Source organism: Molossus molossus, unplaced genomic scaffold (genome assembly GCF_014108415.1).
Source record: "Molossus molossus isolate mMolMol1 unplaced genomic scaffold, mMolMol1.p scaffold_m16_p_5, whole genome shotgun sequence".
Lineage (NCBI taxonomy): Eukaryota > Metazoa > Chordata > Mammalia > Chiroptera > Molossidae > Molossus > Molossus molossus.
This window is the reverse complement of record NW_023425388.1, coordinates 30,322,030-30,341,381: the sequence shown is the minus strand read 5'-3', so window position 1 is coordinate 30,341,381 and position 19,352 is coordinate 30,322,030. Positions and strand designations below refer to the sequence as shown.

Genomic DNA, 19,352 nt, shown 5'->3' with positions numbered 1-19,352 from the left:
GTTTTAAAATTTGAAGACATCTTTGGATTTATTCAAATGTTTATTTTACAGATGACGAAACAGCAACTCAGAGAGGAGGAGTAATTCAGAATCATTTCGTGGAGGAGCAAGAACAAGAATCCAAACCTGGACCCTCCTAGGCAGGTAAATTCTTCTGCTGATACCATGGAGTTCAGCTTTTAGAGACCTGACCCCTTTGATCACATCTTTAACAAGAAGTAACTTCTGGTTCTCACTTAAGTAACTAACAAACATATATTATATACTTGATATTGCAATGGCATTTAAGATGACACAAAGGAGTAAAATGTGGCAACTAGCTTTAGTAACAAGGCCTTGTAATACTGGTTCTTATCTTACAAACATTATGCAGTCTCCTTTGCAGAAAACTGTTCAAGCAAAATTTGCAAACATTCCAAGGAGTACATAGATGCCCCCCCCCCCCATTTTGGCCTCCAGATTAAGAACCTCTGGCCAATTCCAGTTCAAGTCCCAGTGTCAGGATTGCATAGCACCAGCTACTGTCTTATTTATGGTCTGTCGGTTCAAGGCTCTTCTGTTTCGGCATCCTTCATCTTTTATTTAAATGGAGCAGCATTTTATTCTGGAAGACCTTTGATGGTAGAGAGGAGTAATGTTTTAATATGTTGTTAGTTAACCAGATGGGACAAATGAAGAGAGAAATATAATAAAATAAAAACAGTTTTCTTTCAAAACTATTAACAATAAAAGTGAGGATGATCAGTGTTCATAATAAGAATTTCTTTTCTTTCTGTCTCTTTTATGTTTAAGAAAGAAAAGGAAATAGAATAGAAAAGAAAAACAAACTAGATTACCCCTAGCTGCCCATCCACTTTTATTAAATCTATAACAAATGGAAAAACGAGTAGTGAGTGTGGACAAAAAGAAATAGATTTATCTTCTGAATGATTGTTTATTAATTCTTCCCTTTTGCTATAAGAGATTTATGGTTCTGAAATGGTTGGCAACAATTTCTTCATTTCAAAATAGTTTGGGCGGCTCCAATATTACTTTAAAGTTATTGATAACAAGGCTTGATTTTACTAATTCAAAAAGTACTTGTTGGACACTTAGCACTTGGAAAGCATTGTGACATTGATGTGAGTAAATCCAGGACTGAATCAGAGCGCTATTCTCTCCTTGGCTTTGACAATGAGTAAGGTACAAAAACTTAATGAGCCCCAGTTTCCTAAGCTCTGAAATGAGGTCATATGTTTTGTATCTCCTTTATCACAGCCACACCAGAACTGAATAAACATTTCGAAGAATAATCTCTATAAAAATGACTCTAATTTAATAAGTGATAAAGTTCACATGTTCTGCCTTAGAAATGTTCTTTTTCATGCTTTGCCTGGTATTCATAGCCTTAGCGATAGGTCATTGGCATAGTGTGTAGTAATCATAACAGTTAACATTCATTTCGTCCTTCCTATCTATCATTCAAAATACTTTACACTTTCAGCCCTGGCCGGTTTGGCTCAGCGGTTAGAGTGTTGGCCTGCAGACCAGAGTCCCAGGTTTGATTCCAGCCAAGGACACGTACCTTGGTGGCGGTTTGTCCCCATGCGGGAGGCAACCAGTTGATGTGTCTTTCTCAACATCGATGTTTCTCTCTCCCCCCCACCCCCACACTCTGTCTGAAGATAAATGTAAAAATATCCTTGGATGAGGATTAAAAACAAAAAACACTTTACATTTTTTAATCTTCCCAGAAATCATATGAAGTTATACTATCAATCCTATTTTCCAGACGAGGAAATCAAGTCAATCAAGTCTAAGCTGAGGAACTTAGCCAGGGTCAAACCCAGACAGAATCCAAAGTCAAAGCTTGTTAGCTACTCTCCAAGCTACCTCTTTCCAGGACTCTCACCCAGTTCCCTGTGTGTTCACCATGGAGCAAATTAAGTAAAGGGGTTCAAATATATGGTGACATGCCCAGCTGGTGTGGCTTAGTGAGTGTCGACCCATGAACCAGGAGGTCGCCAGTTCGATTCCCGGTCAGGGCACATGCCCAGGTTGTGGGCACCATCCCCATTGCGGGGTGTGCAGAAGATGGCCAATCGATGTTCTCTCTCACTGATGTTTCTAGTTCTTTCTCTTTAAAATCAATAAAGAAAAAAATATTCAAATATATGATGACAGATGGAAACTAAACTTTTGCCAGTGGGCACTCCACAGAGTACATAGCTATCAAACTATAATGTTGTATACCTGAAATTTATATGTTATTAGCCAATGTTACCTTAATAAATATAATTTTAAAAACGGGAATTATTTAAGCATCTAGCCAGTGCCTGCCATAGTGGCACTTAATAAACGCTATTTCTATTCCCTGAAGAGTTCTACATTATAAGATTCTAGTGTTTTTAAGGAAGAGATCTTAATTTGTTTCCTGGGGCTATTGCAACAAAATACCACAACTTTGGTGGCTTAAAACAAGACATGAACTCTCTCGTAGTTCTGGAGGCTAGAACCTGACGCCAAGATGTCTGCAGGCTGCACTCTCTCCGAAGGCTCGGGGTACATTCTCCCTTGCCCGTCTCCGCCCCTGGTGGCCCCAGGTGGTCCTTGGCGTAGGCTACGAACTCCAGTCTCTGTCTCTGCCTTTGCACGGCCTTCTCCTCCTCTCTTCTGAGGATAACTGTCACTGGATTTAGGACTGACTTGGGTAATCCACAATGATTCTTGCTGAGATCTGTAACTGAATTACATCTACAAAGACCTTTTTCCCAAATACAGTGAGATCACATTCACAGGTTCCGGGATGTGGTCGTGTCTTTTGGGGGGACCACCATTCAAGGTACGATAATGTCTTAATCCAAATAGTTTTATGTCTTTGGATATTCCTTCTGGTATTCTTGATAAACTAGCCCACATTTATTCAAAGAGGGAAAAAGAATGTTTTATCTCACCCGGTTGAGGCCTGTGGTTCTATTGGGGACAAAATCTGTGGGTTGAAAATATTTTTCTTAATACGCCCAGTTGTCGTGAGCCTTCTCCACATTTACTGGAGACTCAACAAGGTTTTTAGGAAACTGACCGTTGCTACCGATGTAAAAGAGCGAGTGTGGAGTCCCCCGACTCCCTCCTTCACCATGAGCACACGGGGTGCGCCTGCCTGACTCCCTTCTTCACCATGAGCACACGGGGTGCGCCTGCGAGAGGCGGAGAGAAGGAAGCCGACAGTGGGGGTGTGCCCACACTCCTCTTCCCAGAGTGAGAGCGCCACTTGGCTAAGTGGTCAGTCAACAGTTTTCTCTTAGCACAGTTTATCGTTTAAGTAACTCACGTCTAAGTACAAGATTACAGAATGTGTAATTAGAGCCCTGGCCTGTTAGAGCGTCGGCCCACGGATCAATGAGTCTCGGGTTTGATTCCCGTCAAGGGCACACACCTCAAGGTCAAGGGCACACACCTCAATTGCAGTTTGTCGCAGGCCCTGGTCAGGGTCCTGGGGAGGCAACCAGTCGATGTGGCTCTATCACATGGATGTTTCTTTCTGTCTTTCTCACTCTCCCTTCCTCCCTCTCTATCTCATGATAAATGGAAAAATATCCTCGAGTGACAAATTAAAAAAAAGTGTAATTAGAGTACGTAATTTAATGACCTAAAAGCAGGTTTTGACATAACTCTATCAACTCCTGCTTTTCCCTTCTCTCCTCCTCACCCCCGCTCCCACCACAGCCCCACCACTCCAGAAACTAGCTGGCCTGGATGCTGACACCCAGCAGGGAAATGCCCCTCAACCGGGGGTGGCAGAGAGAACAATTTCCGCAGTGCTGACCCTCAGAGTAAGCCCAGCTCTCCACCTGTTTACTTAAAAGCACTAGACACAGAGCAGGGCGGAGGGCTGTGAATGAGCAGCAGCTACATCGCTGCTGTCACAAAAATCACCCCTACGAAAACTCAGTGCTGCTAGTTTCCAAAACGGGAAAATGACTGCAGTCATCAGTAGAAGCTTTCTAGACTGTGGAGTAAGAAATAAAGAATACGCCAGAAGAATGAGACAGAGGAGAAGGAAGATGAACAACAGAAAAACAAACAAGCGACCAAAAGCTTTAGGAGTAAATTTATTCAATATTATCAAAAGAAATTACAAAGAAAACAGAACATTTGTGTAAGAAAATACTCCTGGAAGAGTTCTGGTTGGCCAGCTGCCCACACAACCAGGCTTCCTTGGACAGAACTGGGACCAGGGCAGGTGTGCTTTCAGCACATCGGTGCTGCAGTGAGTCACCTTCTGCAGCCTCGGTTTGTCCTTGGACAAAAGTCTTCTGCTTCTGAAGACTCATCAGATGTAAAGACGAGGGGCATTTTCCCTGCTGGTTGTCAGCATTCCAGGTAAGGATAGATAAAAAGGTTAATTTTTCATGGTCTGGCTTCTAGCTCCTAAGAAAACCGAGTCCTTAGAAACACATGGTAAGCAAGCAGTTCCCTTACCAAATTGTGGGTTTGATGGCCAAGCGCTGGAGGTGAAGAGAGAAAGGCAGAGCTGTGATGATTGGCACGGAACACAGTTTTCAGGAAAGGGGTTTGAAATGACATGAAAGCAGTGTCGGCCGAATGACTTAGCCCCTGTTCCCACTCTCACTGTCTTCCAAGGGCAGCGGTGCTGGGTCTGGTGAGCCCCTTATTCCACATCCTGATCAGACACAGCTAATCCCATAGACTTTATCATTTCCACACGTTCAGTAGGAAGTCAGGCTCCTAGACTTGCACTGATGCCAAGAGTAAACCCAAACATGTCAACCCTCCTCTCAGAAGGGTTTTTATAGTTTGGCAGCTCCCAGTTTTCCCAAGAAGCAGGGGACCCCGATTGGGAACTCACGATTATTATTTAGAGATCTTAGGGGTTGTTCACTCAGCTTTGGATGGTACATCTATGAAACTTCGCTAGACTAGTAATGCCCCATTACAAATTAAGAATCTCAGTGACTTTTATTCAGGCTATTTCTAAATATATTTTTCAATTTCAGTCCTTCATAATTTTTAGTTATTCATTAACATTTTTTTTTTAATTCTGGTAAAATACATATAAAATAACACTTTATTGTTCTTAACCATTTTTTTATTAATTTATTTTTGTTACAGATGTTTCTCCTTTTTCCCCACAGACACCCTCCTCCTTATCCCGCCCCCCACCAAGCACTGTTGTCTATGTCCATTGGTTATGCATACATGCATATAAGTTCTTTGGTTTATCTCATCTCTTAATCATTTTTAAATGTACAGTTCAGTAGTGTTAAGTATATTCAGACTGTTGTGCAACCATGATGTTTTCATCTTTAAAACTGAAACTTCACCCCATTTTTTTTTTAAATTCTCACCTGAAGACATTTTGCATTTATCTTTAAACAGAGTGTGTGTGTGTGTGGGGGGGGGTATTGATGTGAGAGTGGTCACCACCCACACTATCCTAACCAGGGCCAGGGACAAACTGCAACTGAGGTATGTGCCCTTAGCGGGAACCGAACCCAGGACTCTCTAGTCCTCAGGCCAATGCTCCAACTGCTGAGCCAAACTGGCCAGGGTAAACTCCACTCCATTAACCAGCAGTCCCAGGCCTGTTCCCTCCAGCCTCTGGTAACCACCATTTTCCTGTCTCCATGAGTGTGCCTATGCCAGCTGCCTCACGTAAGTGAAATCATACAGCATTCATTTGTTTTGTGACTGACTTATTTCACTTTTCAAGGCTGACTAATATTTCACTGTATGTATATACTCCAGTTTGCTCTTCCATCCATCTGCTGGTGGACATTGGGATGCTTCCACTTTGTGGCTACTGTGAATAATGCTGCTTTAACATGTATGGACATTTGATGACTTGTTAAAAAATGATTTTTAATGTCTAAGGACATTGGTAGTGTTGCAGCTGTGTTTACATTTTACTTCTAAAAACAACTTGATTGCCTGTAGGGAAAATATCTTCAGAAGGAAAAAGCCACCCAGAAGCTATACTCTTTCCTCTTTCTTTATTGGATAACAGGGTTTCTTTTTCTTTCTGTCTTTTTTTCTAATAAAATAGTAATAAAGAGGTTCACTCTAAAAAATGATGTTATAGTTTAAACACTGGGCCCAGAAGCACTGCTCTGCCCTCCAATATTGGCAGAAATAAGCAGGGGTAACTGCCCTGTCTCTGTGTGAGTAAATGAAAGGTCACTAGGAGCAAGACAAGGTGTATCTTCCCTCCCCTACCAATTACAAATGTCTCTTCCTATTCAGAACATCTACTCACATTAACGTACTTGCTGCTCTTTTCAGTTTCAAAATATGTATCTCCTTTCTCATAGCCACGCAACATTGAGATGTATCTAATCTGAATTTAGTAGTCTTTAAATTACTATGAAATTTTCATTACAGTCAAATGCAAAATTGTCTTTTCCCAGACTACAGAAGTCCCTCTGGAGTCTGTCAAAAGACGCCAAACCATAAGTACAGCCTTGGCCATACAGTTACTCAACACATGCCGTGTTGCCCAATGGCCTAGCTGATAGTTGGACTGGAAATACACGTTTCCTATTGTTCCGCTTCTGTTAGTGTTAATAAAAATGAGAGGTGGGAAGGGGTTGATAGAAACAAACACTCTGCTCTTGTGTGTAACTAGAACAGACACTGTACCAACGACCACTTGGATAAATTGTTGGTGAGACTTTTTCTTTTTAGTACATTATTTCAGTAACTCCCTTCTATGTACAAGATTATAAAATGTAAGAGTAACTTAGTTGCCTAAAAGTAGTAACATGCTTTGACTGACAACTGTCTGATTTTTCCTCTTTGAGAAGTCTATAGAATTGTCCAAATAATTTATGAATGTGTGAAGCAAGTTCCTTAACTGCCCTGTGGTTGTTTGGTTTTCTCCCCTGGCTTTACTTTATTACACACTTTTAAGTTGGTTTTCTTAGCTCCCTCTAAAGATTTGGACTCTGAATCCATCACTTCTGGTCTGACTTCTAATATTCACCCTGGTGTCTGCGAGAGGAATTGCTTACCAAAGGCTGGCTGAAGAGTATTCTAAGATGGAAAGAAAACTCCCAGGAAAATGTTAAGCAAGGATCGAACTTTCTATGGAGCACAGAAAATACTGTAGCCAACCACAGATAATGTAGAGCAAGATATCTGGAAACTGTGAAGCCAATGAACTAACTTTGGGCCTGATTCTTACATGAGGTTTTGCTATTAATCATATGAACGGATTCACACAAAAGGATCAGCTTGGTGATTTGTTCCCTAAGACAAGAACCATCACACAAGACTGTACAGTACACAGCCCACACATGTTATCTAGTGGCCCTGACCAAGACACATCTGAAAATCTGTTCAGAGACTGTAGTGCCTTTCAAGTAGTGCTTTGTGGGAATGGCTACATACATGCAATGCTCTGTTTGTTTGCTGTTTGTTACTATACTAGGCACTTCAACCAGAAAACATAAATAAGGGTGAAAATTTGTTTCCTATAAAAGATACAAAGCACTACATTATTGAAGTAATCATTACAGAATATACCACAAAGACTTTTTGACTTTATAATTTAGTAAAGTTTTGCAAATAGTTTAAAGTTGTACTAATCCACAAGGAACAACAATAAACACTGCTATTACTATTACTTCTAAAGAGTGCAAAACCTTTCCTACACTTTCTGCCACATCAGTGAGACAGACTTAGAGGCTATTACCAACTATCTTCATTTTACACAGATAAGCTGCGACACAAAGATTTTGGAATTTGCCCAAAGACAAAGTAACATGAATGAATCAATCAATCAATCAATCAATCAGTCAATCAATGAAATAAAGAATAAAGGGAAAAGTAAGGAAAGGAAAAGGAAAAGCTGCAATAGAATTTAGGTCTCCAGATTGTCCCATCCTGGGATTTCTTACCATTATAATTTTTCTACCTACCAATCAAATTATTACCCGTGTAGAGTAAGCGTTTATAAAAGCCATTTTAATGGAATTTAAAATCACTTTACAATTGTTGTTGATTATTATTTCCCAGAGTCCATGAACTTTTAACAGCGTGAGAAGGTAAAAAAGCATTTGTTATATTAAAAAAAAATATTTAATACCTATTCCCTTTCATCCTACAAAAAAAGGCAAATTGTCCTCAATTTGCAGAAAACAATCTGAAACTAATCGCCTAAAAGCAGACAAAGAGAATTCGTAAGCACCTTTTGATTGTACAATATCGCATTGTACTATGGAAATATTAAATAAGTATAAGTATGGTCCCTGCCTTCAACAACCTTATAATTCCACCAGTCAGAGAGCCCACTCACCAGCCAGTGTATAAGTATCGCACATTCCAGGCACCAGGGATGAAGAGGCAACTGTGGCATATTTCCAATATTCAAAGACCTCAGAGTTTAGAGGAGAAACAGATTGAGCCCTGGCCAGTTTGGCCCAGCCGTTAGAGCATTGGCCTGCGGACCTGAGAGTCCAGGGTTCAGTTCCCGCTAAGGGCACATACCTCAGTTGCAGTTTGTCCCGGGCCCCGGTTGGGGTGGTGTGGGTGGCAGCCAGTCGATGTGTCTCTCTCACATCGATGTTTCTCTCTCTCTCGTCCCCCTCTCTCCTTCCGGCTCTATCTGAAGATAAATGCAAGAATGTCCTCGAGTGAGGATAAAAAAAAAAAAAGAAAGAAACAGATTGCACATGGCCAGTTATAATGCAGTGTAAGTTCTGAAACATTGTTACAGTGGTAACACATAAAGAGAGCAATGTAATTTCCTTGGGAAGGGTAGTCTCCTGAGAATGTTTCCAAACAGGAAAATATAAGAGCTAGGTCTCGAAAGTATTTTAAGGATTTTTATCTAGAAGAGAAATGGGAACAATAACATTTCTAGAAAAGAAAGAGAGAAAAAAAATGGAGCCTAGGAGTGAAGGGCGTTTAGCAGGAGAGTGCAGAAATGATGCTGGAAGGGTGGAGAAATCAAACCGTGAAGGGTTTTATATGGATGTTTTATTCCATAGGAAATGGAGAGGCCTGGGTTTCAGACAGAGAAGTGAATGTGTAACTTTAGAAAGTTAATCCCAGCAGCAGCATGGACGATTGTAAGGTGAAAAGGAGACAGGTTGGTAGGCTGGTTCATTAGTCCAAGCAAGAGACGGAGAGAGTGCACAGCGCTGCCCGGGAACGTTTTCTGCCATGGAAATTCTCTACATCCACGCTGTCAAATACGGTGGCCATAAGCCACTTGTGACTGGTGGTGCCGTACTGCACTGTGCGGAGACGTCGTACAGTGTGGCACTTGAGTTAGGCTTGGAGTAAGGTTTTTTCAAACTACAGGTTGCAATTGGTAAATAAAGAAATTGATGTGGCCCTGGCGGGTGGCCCAGCATAGTCCCATACATCGAAAGTTTGCAGGTTTGATCCCTGGTCAGGGGTGCGTGTGAGAGACAACCAACCAATGTTTCTCTCTTCTCTCTCTCTCTCTCTCTCTCTCCCCCCCCCCCACTTCCTCTGTCTAAGAAAACATATCCTTTGGTGAGAATTAAAAAAAAAAAAAGAAATTGATGTGATAGTTCACAATTGGGGTATTATTCTTTTATTGCCTTTTAGAGGGAGAGGGAGGAGAGGAGGAGAGAGAGAGAGAGAGAGACATCAATGGGAGAGAGAAACATCAATCAGTTGCCTCTCATATGCACCAAACCAGGAATTGAACTGAAATCTGGGTATGTGCCCTGATCAGAAATCAAACCCACCACTTTTTGGTGTATGAGACAATTCTCCAACCAACAAACAGAACAGAATGAAAAACAGAATATGAGCATGCACCTCAGAGTAATATTTTGAGATGTCTGTTTTAGTTATATAGTTATATGTACCCTACATCACAATGTACAATGCACTTTTCCTGTCTGTTGTGTTAAACAATGTTTGAAAGCCAGCCCCAGCCTGTCCAGTGCGGCTCAGTGGATTGAGCGCTGTCCCATGGTCTGAGAGGTCCTGGTTCGATTCCTGGTCAGGGCACATGCCGGGTTGCGGATTCGATCCCGAGTGGGGGACGTGCAGGAGGCAGCCGATCGATGTTTCTCTCTCACGTGGATCTTTCTCTCTCTCTCTCTCTCCCTTCCTCTCTCTCTAAAATATCAATAAAGCATAAATAAAAAATAAAAAGAAAGTAAGCCAGTCCTTCATGGAACAGGATTATTTAACTCTGTTAAGAATGTTTAGGAAAAGTTTTCCTGAAGTTCAGAACAACATAAGCAAAGTTCATTGGAGTTTGAAATAGGGATAACTCTGGACCTTTCAAACTTTTCCTGTTTGTTTTTTTTTTGTTTGTTTGGTTTTTTTGCCTTAAATAATTGTAATAGATTTTATTGTTAAGAGTAGCTTTATACACTTACAGAAAAAAAATTGAGAAAATAGTATAGAGGGTTCCCATAAACTCTGCATCCAGTTCCCTAGTAACATCTTATATTAATATAACATGTATTACAATTAATGAACCAATTTTGATACACTATCATTAACTAAAGCCAATACTTTACTCAGATTTCCTTGGTTTTTACCTACTGTCATTTTTCAGTTCCAGGATACCAGTCAGGACAAAACATTACATTTGGTTATGGTTCCTTAGGCTCCTTTGGGCTGTGACAGTTTTTCACACTTTGCTTGTTTCTGATGACCTTGGGAGTTTTAAGAAGTTCTGGTTAGGTCCTTCATCGGATGCTCTTCTATTGGAATTTGCCCGATGGTTTTTTCTCAGGATTAGACTGAGGTGGCGGGTTACTGGAGGAAGGCAACAAAGGTACAGTACCACTGTCATGGCATAAGACCATGAATACATACTGTCAACATGATCTGTCACCGTTGATGTGGACCTGGATCAGCTGGCTTATCAGTCTTTTCTATGTAAATTTACTCTTTATTTTATCCCCCTTTTCATACTGTAGTCTTTGGAAGGAAATTATTCTGTTCCTTTTTAAAATAGATAATTTAATTAAAGGAAGACTTGAACTTCAGTAAGTCATATTGAGTTCCTTCCAAAGAAGACTGCTTCTGAGTACACAGCCCATTTTTAGATACAGCATCTCTTTCTGCATCAGTAGGATACTTTTTTCACTTCTCAGATTTTCAGGTTCCAAGAATGAAGCACAAAAAAGCTGAGTGATTGATGCAGAATTCCAAATAAGTTACAAAGTCAAACCAAAATTAATTGTAGGTCTTTCTGACTTTTCTCTTCAGCCCCCGATTCTGACATTTTAGAAATCAATGTAAACCAAAACGTGCTAGGGTTTTTTGTTTTTGTCTTTAGATTCTTTTCAAGCTAGTATTTAGAAAGGGAAATCCCTTACTGAGAAAATCCAATCATCTGGAGTATTTTTTTTTTTTTTTAGGTGGAGGAGGGCTGTGGGAATAATTCTTGTTAAATATTCTCCAGGTAAAATTCTACCCTACCGAAACACCTGCTACTCATCTGGCATTGCAGTTGCCTAATTTTCTACCACTCCTGTTCTCTTAGACAGAAATCAACCACAGAGAACTTCCTGAGCAAACCCAGACTCTACTTTTCTTACTACCCTGCATGTTCCTCTCATTCGTAACTCACATATGGGTTCATATGAACACATGGTTTTTTTACTGCTCCACTTATTTTAACTTCCTTCTCCATTCAGGCCACAACAAAGTCCTCCCCACTAAGTAATGTGGCTCATATGTCCCAGGTCTTCTCCCTCTCGTTCTGGGAGAGGCGAGGAAATTTTATCTCCTTCCCCACCAACACACATCTAGGGAGGAAAAAAAGTCATCATCGCCTGTTACTAAAAGAACAGTGACAATCAAAGATTTAAAAAAGAGACTCTTACTCTCCAATCAATTATGAGCTAACTTTTTAGTGGACTTTCAAGTCCTGGTGTCCTTGCTTTGTCCTATTGTTCACTGTCCCTGTGTCCCAATCCAGTCACAGGGTTCCCTACAAGATTCAGTCTCTCCCTCTGGCTCCCCAGATTCATAATTCTTCTCCCTCTTCTTCTGCTCAGTCTGGCAGAACTCTGTTTGGGTCTTTTATCCGTGCTAAGATGAACATTACTGACAAGAACCTCAGCTTTGCTGGTTCCCAGGAACATTTGCAATAAATAAGCCCTCAGACCTTCCTTCAGCTACAGGGGAATCTGAACTGTGGGATTTCAGGAACGCATCTTGAGTAAGGGAAGAGTGGAGCGTGGGGAGACTGAAAGGGTGGCACTGAGGTCTTCCCGACATCCCACATACCCGGCCATTGTCCTCACTCAACTTCGAGGCTTTGAAGGCCATGGAACCCTCTGCTGGGGTTTCTACTTCTTTCTTCCAGCTGGTTGTGAGGCCAAGCAGAGTTTCCTACCCCAAAATATGCCATTTGATTATTTTAAGGTAGTTATTTTTTAAGAAACAAAGGACTCAGAAAGGACTTTGACCCTCCCCCTTACCTGCTTAAAGGAACTGGGGTAGAAAAATCTTAAAGGGAGGGAGCTGGCACCTTGGCATAATATAAATTAAGTGTGGCAGATAGGGAACTGGCAAGGTTGTTTGGCAGACTCCCTTCCTGTCCCAGTGTTTCTGGTGGCCCTGCAATAATTCATTTACCAAATGTTTGCTCTTTCTCACCTGCTTGTGAGTTGCCTACTTTTCCCTTTGAAGTCCCAGACCCCTACCCCCTTCTCCTTAGTCCAGAATGGCATGGAAAACGCCACGGCCTGATTCGGCCTCAGGTCCCACGCTCTTGTGGAACCGCCGTATGTACATACGCAATAAATTTTATTATTTTATCCTGTTAGTCTGTCTCATATCAATTTAATTATCAGACCAGCCAGAAAAGTTTAGGGGGGTAAAAAGAAAATTATTTTCCCTCCCTGTATTTTCCTGGTCCAGTGTGCTGCTGCCTGGCAGAGCATCTCCGTCCACAGTGGGACAGATTCCTCCCAAGGCCATTACGACTCGGAAGAAGCCAGCCGTTCTCAGAATGTATTTGTTTAATGAATTAGTAAATTCTCCTACCCACATTACTCATAGTCTAAAACTTTTTTTTAATCTTTTATGTAGTCTCAAAGGAACTAAAATGGACTCAAAAACCAGTAGAGCCCGGCCAGTGTGGCTCAGAGGTTGAGCGTCGTCCTCTGGACAGAGAGGTCCCAGTTTGATTCCCGGTCAGGGCACATGCCCAGGTTGTGGGCCTGGTCCCCAGTAGGGGGCATGCAGGAGACAGCCAACTGATGTTCTCGTTCATCGATGTTTCTATCTCTCTCCCTCTCCCTTCCTCTTTCTCTAAAATCAATAAAAGAAAAAAATTTTTTTTAAAGCAGTGGAAATATACTACTTAATTTCAACCTGTGTGAAATACCTGATTATTTAATTAGGGGCACTGACCTATTTTTCCCTGATTGTCAAATAAAAAAGAAAAGACAACAACCAACACAACAATAGCTGTCCAGTGTGAACGAATCAAAATTATACCTTTTTTTGGTCAGATGGGCACAAAAATTTTTTTGATGTACCACAGAATTTTAGTAATTAGCTTATGTGTACCATGAGATGAAAAAGGCTGAAAATCACTGACTTGAGCAAATGTAGAACCTAAATATAGTGCATATTCTAACAATAGGTTGTAGCAGATGGTTTTCCAATAATAACCAACGCTCTCTCTCTTCTCACCTTTTCATAATAAGAAAACTGAATAAACAAACTTTAAAATTACTTAATAAGGGGGAAAAGAATCAAAAAGAGGGGAAACCAATGCTTTTTACGGGCTAACTCTTAGGTGTTGTGAGACTAAACTGAGATGTGACAATATGTAGCACTTTGACATGTCAGAGCTAGCTACTGAGACCGCTGGAAAATGATACAGGGGATTGTAGAAACTGGCAAGAAAAAAAAAATTTATTTTTAATCTCAGTTCTTTCCATCGCTAGCAGTTTGTGGCCAAGGTCTTAGGAGGCATCTGCCTTTGGTGCAGTGAATGATTCTATGGCTCAGGCGCTGGGCACAGCTTAGCTGGGTGCCTCTGTCTCGGGATCTCTCACAGGGCTGCAGCCAAGGTTTCCATCAGGGATAGTCAAGCACGAAATTTAATGTTGGAAGAGAAAACAGTAGCCAGGCAATTAATTCATGCATTTTTAAAAGCTAAAATGTATAGAGGAAAAGTCAATAATATTTGTAAATGAGTAATTTCTCGCATTTATGACATTGAAAAGAGTATTAAAGACTGTTTGAACACATTTCCAGGACATGGTTGATTCTGTCACACCCATAAGAGAGCAGAGGCATAGATTTTTCTGAGATGATTGTTATTCAAAGTCATTTCAGCTTGGCTTTAGAGAGCAGGGACGACAGCACGTCTGTAGGAGGTTATAGCCTCATCCAGTTGGCATTCCCGTTCAAATCCGCTGGAGTGCCACTCAGGAGGATAAAAACCAAGTACTCAGCCTGTCCACTGGGCCCTACAGTGTTTGACATTCCCTCCTCTTCCATTTTCTCATACGCCCACCTTCCCAATAGACCTCTAAGCTCCATTGCCGGCATCCCCTGGACCACCTATCAGACTCCTTCCCCCCTCTCCCCTTTGCATCAGCACAAGTCCGTCCCTCTGCCTTGGCCATTCTCCCCACCCGACTGCCCATTCATCGACTCACAAGCATCTCTTGGATCTTATCTGAAATATCTCTTCCTCAGAGATATGCTCACCCTGCATCAGGTTACCCACAGACTCTATGCACTGCTTTTTTCTTTTAGGGCATAATGTAGGTGATAATTATATATTTGCATACATTATTTAACTGCTACCTGTCTCCCCCACCGGACCAAGTTTCCTGAGCGGGGGTCTCTGGCTGTGTGAGTCCTCATTGCCCCTCCTTCACCAGCCCGGCCTGGAACCAGACACCTGGTGAATGTATTCACGCTCCTGATCAGTTACCTGGCGCCGCCCCACATGCCATCTAATAATGAAGAGGAAGCACGTATGGGTAGCCACGAATGAGATTTTTAAAAATTAAGTTTTGTTTGAAATATACAGTCATCTAGGGAGACGGCCTACAAGCTCAAACAGGGATAACTTCTAATTTTCTGTGGAAAAACTCAGTTGCTTGTATACTTTTGCTCAGTGAAATGATCACTCCTCTGTCGCTCACTTCCTTCAAGGCTGGGCAGTGCTGGTGGGTGCTCTTTCTCTGTAACCAGAGCTGGGGATAGCTTTAAGAAATAAAAAAATTAAAATGGAAGTAAGTTCTCACCAAGGTCCACCTACAAGGTATTTATATCCAATTACTTAGTTCCCACTCTAGCTTTGAGGAAAGATGGGAGTCGGACTTTTCATAGGAAAGCAAAACAACTTCAATTGTTTCATCTGCGTATTTGAATGATCTTGGCCATCATGACAGAGAATTACAACCTGGTAATACAAAGACTTCCCATTTTAAGTTTTTGTGGAAATTATCCTTATCAGAAAGTGTTATTTCTCAAAGCCACGCTATTGAAAGTAAACAATAGCAAACCATATCATATTTAAGCTGGGGTTCTGAGTGATCCACAGTTATTTTTTTAACTTGGTGACTTGACACTCATTCTTTTACTCATTCAGTCAGCTAGTATTTACTGATTACCATCTCTGTGCCAGACATTAGGATCATGAGGTCTCCCAAAAGTCTAAGAAGTCCACAGTCTTATGGAGCAAAAATATCTTGCTTTACTCAAAGGAGAATCAAAGAAAAAACAGAGTGTTTCAGGTCAGAACATAGACATGACCTTCAAAACAATGTAACTGATTTGAATAGTAAAAGTTATCAAAATGGACTTAGATGACGTGGCACCATTATTCTTAGGAGTAAGCAAAACAGGCACAAAGGTCAGCTTGTATGCCCATAGACACCGATAATGTCTATGGAAGTCTGCAAAATCTTCCCAAGGATCATTTTAAGAAATGATAGATGCTCTTTTTTCTGGGAAGATTTACATGTGATTATAAAAGTCATATCTAAGGGGGGGGAAAAAACCACAAAAACAAACAAAGAAAAAAATGTTATATGACTTTCATACATTCTTTATCCAAAAAAAAAAAAAAAAAAGACTACCAAAGGTACACTTAGTGCTTCCCATTTGTTTCAGAGGTCCCCAAGACCACACACATGTTCAGTGACTCACTAGAAAGACTCACGGGACTCAACATATATTTTGCTCACTGCTATGCTGATCACAGTGAACGGAGATCCAACAGGATCAGCAAGGAAGAGAGACACCGGTGAAGTCTGAAGAAGTCCATTTGCAGGCTTCCTGTGCTCTCTCCCTCCCGTGAGTGGCACACCGAGCATGCTCCTTTCTCTACTGGCAAAAAGTGATACATGTGCAATGTTTCTGTCCAGGGCAGCCCTTAGAGACTTCACACCAAGGTTTTTATTGGGACTGGTTCTGTGGCTACCCTCTGCCCAGCAGTTAGCAACATTCCAGACTCCCAGAATAAAACAGGCGTTCACCATTAATTATAGTGTTTGCACGATCTAGGCATAGTGAATCATCTTTATTCATGACAGCATGGAGAGAACATTCCAAAACCCAAGGTCCCAGGTGCCAGCCAAAGGCCAAATTTGCAAGCAGGCCTTCTAAAGATAGCAGCCTCAGACTTCCTACATTAACTCTTCTGCACACAACTCTTCACATCTCTTTCAGAGAACATGTTGTAGGAAACAGAAAACTCCTGTTTCTCTCTCTCTGCACACGTGGCTAAAGAAAATATGAGTAGCCTCAATTTTTAGATATTATTATGAGTTATTACTAAGAATTATCATTTTTAGATGAATGTTAGTATTAGTAATATTGTTGCTGTCTAGTATTACTTCTTATTAGTGGCGATATTAATGCCTATGGTACATTGGGTATCATATTTCAATATAATATTCATATTAGCCTGTTTAATGATTGTTAACATTCTTTGAAAGGTTTTAACATGCTAAACTCATGAAAATCTCAGGAGAGTCTGTGTTTGGTTTCTTATTTTAGTTTTCTTCTAATCTGTTGCCTTCTTTAACAGGACGGGCTGTCTGCAGCTTGGAGGAGCCAACCATGGATTTCAGGCGTGTGAAAGACTATTTCTCCTGGCTCTACTATCAATACCAAATCATCAGCTGCTGTGCTGTCTTGGAGCCCTGGGAGCAATCCATGTTCAACACCATCTTACTAACCATTTTCGCTATGGTGGTGTACACTGCCTATGTTTTTATTCCAATCCACATCCGCCTGGCTTGGGAATTTTTTTCCAAAATGTGTGGCTATCACAGTACACTGTCTAATTGACCTTGTTTGCATTCTGTGAATTGGCATTGAATATGTATATGTTGCTTACAACTTACTGTTTTAGGTGAATACTGTGTCTTCTTTCACCTCTGACCTAAAAAGCTCTTGTTTCTTTATGTACTCTTACATCCTGCCTGGACTTTGAGATACATGTCTCTCTAGGTTCTTTTGTATATGCTACATTGTACACAAGATCACAGACAATACAGTGACCTGACCTCACATACCATATTTTCTCAACTAAAAATCTATGATTTTAGACTTTGTTTTTAATCCGTAAATTTCATAAATAATTTTTCTGGAAAGTAGGCTCATAAGAGACCTACCAGAATCATGTTTAAAATGCTCCCTTGATACCTATTCTATACTAAAGGATATATTTTTTAAAATTTGTTCGTAGGCTACTGTCAAAAGTATCATATCCTTGTTTACAACATAAAGGTGTGAATAAATTCAATGGGCCCCCTAAAGTATTGTTTTTTACTAAACTACTGATACCTACAATTATTTTACTTCAAGTGCAAAAGAACAGGCTGGAGGCGACCATCTCCCTTCAGACATGGTTCATGAATTGTTCCAAATGCCTCTGAAAGTCTGGCTTTATAACAATTTACAGTCAACAATGTTGATTTTAGATAACCCAGGAAGTATTATAATAAAAAATAATTTTAAGTATAAGAAACAAAATAGAATCAAAGTAAATTCAGATGTTGTGACTTGTGATATCTTACCTTGCATGAGGCTGGGGGAGGGGGGAATGTGGAGAGAAAAGAAATTGCTTTTTTCTGTGCTTTTACTCAGTGGAGGGGGAAGCATGGGTTGGGCTACAGGAAGAAAAGCTAATAAATAGGCTGGAAGTAATATTCCACCAGCAGGAACTCGACAGCTCCAGTTAAAGCTTCCTTTGCAGAGCAAAAGCAAGATTTATTAAATTTCCTTCGAAGTGTTTATTTTAAAAATGATTATAGGTTTTTAATCTAATGTGAATGCCAAAGATCAAGCATTGCAATTTTTCTTTCCTCTCAATAAATAGTAATGTTAGTGATACTGGAGGGTAAAAAAAAAAATCGTTTTTGGACAATATTTGCACCCTCGTTTGTGTTATGAAAAACAATTATTTTTCCAAAAAGAGCTAGAGAGAAAGATGTTTGGCATGCCAAATTAACTTGCATGTTTGTTTAAAACAAAGACAAACACGTGATTTGAAGATAAACCAGATTTGAACATGTATTTGTTGATTCTGGCAAAATAAAATTAGGTTTCATTTTATAAATAAAATATCCACTCCCAGATTTGCTTTTTCCTCATATTGCACTATCTATGTGCTTACCTTCGTATTGCTCCCCAATTATCATTTCTTACTAATCCAAAATAGTAGGGTCAAACGAACACTTACCAAGGGCCTCTCTGTGCCGGACACCTTTTACATGTTGCAGCAGGTGTCAAGTAAGGAACCTGGAACTTGGAAAAGGTATGTTTCTTGTTCACGGTCGTTTATCTACTAGTGGCAAAGCAAGGAAGCAGATCCAGATGAGGACCACAGCGGGCCCTGGAGCATTTGCCACACAAAAGCCGTGTGAGCACACGCAAGTTGAGGGGATGGGAGTCACCAACATGCCACAGAGCAGAACCCATCAAACAAAAGGAGACAGCTGAGGTCAGAGAAACACCAGGCCCAGGGGCCAGCTTCCACCTTTGCTGCTCACTCACGTGCTGTGCTCACCATTTCTATGCTATCCAGGTCCATGCGCCTATTTTGAATGATTGATTTCACTTTCAAATATTTAACAGAGGTTTCTCAGTTAAAACATGAACTTGGATGTGTCCCAGTTCACAGTGATTCAATTGAACCCTTAGTCCATAGACCCCTGGGTAAGTAATTCAATCACAAAGATACTTCACTGATCTTCTTAAAATCCTCCTTCTAAAAATAAGAATTAGTATATGCATAACCAATGGACACAGACAATAGTGTGGGAAAAGGCGGGAGGGGGCGAGAGAGGGGAGGAGAGGTCAACGGGGGAAATAAGGGGGGACATCTGTAATACAGGCAACAATAAAGATAAGTTTAAAAA

The 19,352-nt window shown here is 40.7% G+C and overlaps 1 protein-coding gene across 1 annotated transcript; it reads left to right on the top strand.

The window, feature by feature from the left end:
* Window positions 1-113: 113 nt before the first annotated feature.
* On the top strand, window positions 114-17,279 carry SPTSSB (serine palmitoyltransferase small subunit B). Its single transcript, XM_036243853.1, has 2 exons — window positions 114-144; window positions 17,015-17,279. Exon 2 carries the CDS (start codon window positions 17,047-17,049, stop codon window positions 17,275-17,277), a length of 231 nt encoding a protein of 76 aa, XP_036099746.1. The 5' UTR covers window positions 114-144; window positions 17,015-17,046; the 3' UTR covers window positions 17,278-17,279.
* Window positions 17,280-19,352: the final 2,073 nt, after the last annotated feature.